Source organism: Apaloderma vittatum, unplaced genomic scaffold, assembly GCF_000703405.1.
Source record: "Apaloderma vittatum isolate BGI_N311 unplaced genomic scaffold, ASM70340v1 scaffold1885, whole genome shotgun sequence".
NCBI lineage: Eukaryota > Metazoa > Chordata > Aves > Trogoniformes > Trogonidae > Apaloderma > Apaloderma vittatum.
The window spans coordinates 37,551-41,335 of record NW_009718610.1 but is presented as its reverse complement, the minus strand read 5'-3'; the positions used below and the strand labels follow the sequence as shown (position 1 = coordinate 41,335).

General features: G+C 35.7%; 1 protein-coding gene across 1 annotated transcript in view; it reads right to left on the bottom strand.

The window, feature by feature from the left end:
- Positions 1–1,078: 1,078 nt before the first annotated feature.
- The window catches only part of GRB14 (growth factor receptor-bound protein 14), a 31,677-nt gene continuing 28,970 nt past the window's right edge, over positions 1,079–3,785 (bottom strand). Inside the window, exon 13 of the mRNA XM_009870302.1 lies at positions 1,079–1,225. Within this exon, the coding sequence (XP_009868604.1) occupies positions 1,079–1,225 (147 nt within the window). The remainder of the gene's footprint in view (positions 1,226–3,785) is intronic.

The following is a 3,785-nucleotide window of genomic DNA, read 5'->3' as shown; positions in this document are numbered from 1 at the left end:
TCTATTGCGATGCAAAATTTCACTCGGTCCTACTGTAACAATTCGTTTTAGCTGGAACGTTAGATGTTTGGTTATCTCTAAAGACTGGGTGACTGGTAGCTACATTGGAGTTTTATTGTGCCAAATAATAAAATAAGCTAGGAACAGACTGCAAACACACTCTTACCAGGTTTTCAGCCAAGAGTAAAGTTCACTGGATTTACCTTTATTGGTAAGTATTATAAATATGGTAGATTTGCAAATGTTATAACATTACCTTTATTTTTAAGGGCAATTGAAGTTGATTTCCTCCCCAACTTTCTAAAAACCCATAATACTTAAATGGTCTCCCTCTCTCTCTCTGTTAGAGACAGTAAGTATACACTAAACCATGTTCTGAACTACCTGATCCTTTATGCATGTTTATACATATCACAATAGAGTGATACTCTAGCTCTGTATAAAGATGTAGATTTAGTCACCAGAATAAGGAAAAAAAATCTTTCAAAATATTACAACAGTAATAGCACAACTCAGCACAACCGATCAGTTAGAAGTAGTTTTAATTTAATTAATCCTCAAAGTAGCATTCAAAAATATAGTGCAAAATATTTATTCATTTTATTTACAAATAAAATGTGCAGTTCAGCTTCTTACCCTCACCATGGTGAAGGTTATTTTTCTATGTGATGAATAGAAATTATGAGAAACATTTCAAGAGACAAAACGTTAATTTTAAACCTAAGAACAAAGATTTTCCCTTCAGTTGTATTTCTGTAGAAGTTACACAATATCATTCTTTTACAAATGGGTTTCAGTTGGAAAAAAAAAACAAAACAAAACAAAGAAGTCCAAGACAGCACTAAAGAATTACATACGAAATAAGGGTTTTTTAAAAACGTAAAATTAATTTTGCTGTGACAATAACAAAGCAAAGTTCCCATCTATACAGAATACCATTTTATTTTATTTTTTTGCAGCTTGAACATATAATTTTTATAACACAATGCTTTTTCCCTTCTTACAATACAAATTGCCTTTAGTGGAAAAAGTATTCCAGTATCTTCCTTCCCCTGTGACGAAACAACAGATGCTTTGGTTAAAGAGCAATTCGTGCACAATAGTGTTTTAACTTGCAAGGCAGTACTCCTTTATTAAGTTGGTAGAATTCCACTAGCTGGATGAGATCAGTAAATCTGGTATGACCATCATCAAGGGTATAGAATAACTTCCCATCATCTTCCAACTGTAAAAATGCAAAAACAAGACAGAATAAAATCCTCTTTTGCTATGGTATTTCTTCCTGATTGAGAACTCTTCTTGTAGACCAAGGTACAGTGTGTATATACACAATGTGTATATGTACGTATGTATAATCTTATGAATACTCACAGAAGGAAGAAATAGAGTGATCATTCACAGCAAGATCAGAAATAAACAACAGGAAAAGAACATTCTTTAACTTCATATTTAAGTTAGTTACATGCTTAAATGGAAAGAACAGTTAAACAAGTATAGGAATATTCTTTCTGCACTCACAATACTGCTTCATGTCTTTTGTACGGAGTGATAGCTGTAGTTGGTATGAACACCGAGTTTTTACAGAGTGACAAGGAAAAACCAAGTCTCAGCTTAGGCAAAGCTTTCAGCCTTTGCTCCATTCACAGTCTGTGAAACTGCTACATTTTTTTTATCACTTCCTTTGCAAGGTGCAGTGTGGCGAGCAGCGCCCATCAGCGCACCCCACGGTATTTACTGCACAAGAAACTGCCCAGGGCAAAGGTAACATGCTTGATGCAGCAGTATGTCCTTTGTTGTAGAAGAAAGAACTACTGCAGCTCCAAATGCATGTATTAGCACAGAGAAAGGAGAGAAAGAAGAAACTGCAAAACATACCTTGAAAAATTACTTTTGACTTTTAGATGCTTAAAAAAATAACAATCAGTATTACCCTGTTCTAGGTTACTGACCAGTAGCTCTTACACAATTTGTATTGCACTGCTGACTGTACACCTTCTCACTTTATTCCCTCTGCTGCTGCTATGTCTAATATCAAGAAGCTTTGGTGTAACAGTGACTAATTAATACTAATGTAAATAGAGGGGGAAAAAAAATCCTATTTACACTGTTTTTAAAAAGAAAAGGGAAAACAAAAGATATTTTATGAGACTGTGAGTAGTGAACAGAAGATCCAGAAGTAGAGCTAGACTAGAGCAGCAGCTGGTATGCTAGGGAAAAATGCAACTATCCTACTTGAGTACAGGGAAGGGAGAAGACATAATTAGCTCTCTTACCTGTAATTAAGATTTCTCATCTGAAGCAGCTGATGAACTGCTTATGACTCCTGGTTATTCTACCCCTTTCTACCCTGCCTGGAAGTAGTCTGTCATTTCTTTATTCTCAGACTTCAGTCAATCCAGGTCAAACACTGCTACTTAAGGAATTACCAGTGTGTGCGTGTGTGAACTCCTGTGCTCCAGCCAAGAACCTGAAAATGCGTTATCATCCTTTGGACTTGCCTTATGCACGCAATTTTTCCTGCCGATACACTGAAGACAAGGAAGAGTTGACAATTCAGATGTCTGCTGACTGGGATTTCATATTCAGCTTCTTTTTCTCCCAGCAAGTTATTCCCAAACCTTGAAGTGAATACCAGACAGGTTGCCAATTCTAAAGCTATCAATATTTTGTAAAATAGAAACTCCTATCAAAGTTATGTTGCACAGGAACATAACATGCTCTGAAACCTAACAAGGCTGACATGAGAGAACATTTATTGGAAAAAGACAGTGCCAGAAATGTATATCAAATCTGCTTATGGAAAAAAACCCTAAAATGCAAGAGAAAACTAAGTAATATAAAAACTAAATTATTTTTAACTTGTAAAAAGACCTTCTAAATGTCATTTATTTATTTATCTTTGGCAAGAAAGTTTATATTCTCACCCCAATAAGTGGAAAAAGGCAAGAGTTTAGAAGAACAGTAGGAACTTATTTTTCTAGTAAATACAGAGCACGCGGTAAGTCAGGGTATTGAGAACAGCGTGTAGGTACTGAATGTGACTGGAAACTAAATAACAGAAAGGAACTGAAATATATTTGAGCATATTCACGTTCTCTCTCTGGATTAACTTGCTCTCACTACAGATTTATTTTTCTGGTAACTAGCTTAGGATAAACTATCTTACTTTAAAAATAACAAAAACATTTTCTTCAAGTAAGAGAGGTTTTGCACTGAAGTGATACAAGTCTTCTAGACCATTAGCATGAAAAAAATTGATGCAGATCTGTAGACAATCTGTATTAAAACAAAGATTTCCTGGTTCCTCCAAAGATCCGACAACAAGAAAGCAAGGATTTAGCATGTGTGTATATAATTATTTCCTCAAATGCACTGCTCACATATGTAGAAGAACATTAGAACTGACTGAATAATTATTTTTTCAAGGGAAGAGGAGAATTTTCCAGCTCTGAGGAAACTGAAGACAACGGCAGCTTCCTGTTACATTTGCCCTTAGAGAAGAGTTTCCTAAGAGGGAAAGAAAAAGTGGTCTCTTCTATCTGAGAGTTAAACGATACCCCAACAAAGTTGAACCATACAGCACTAGTATGGAGCTGAGAAGGTTTTCTAAACCATACAGCAATGTAAATACTAAAAGCACCCACAGTCAGCAGAAGCCCAGATATCTTACCCCTGGGATTCTGATCATGGAGCACACACTGATGCTCGCATGGGATCCAGAGCACAGTTATCACTTTTGGATGAAGGACTCCTCCATTGTTTGTATCCAAACACAATTAAAATCC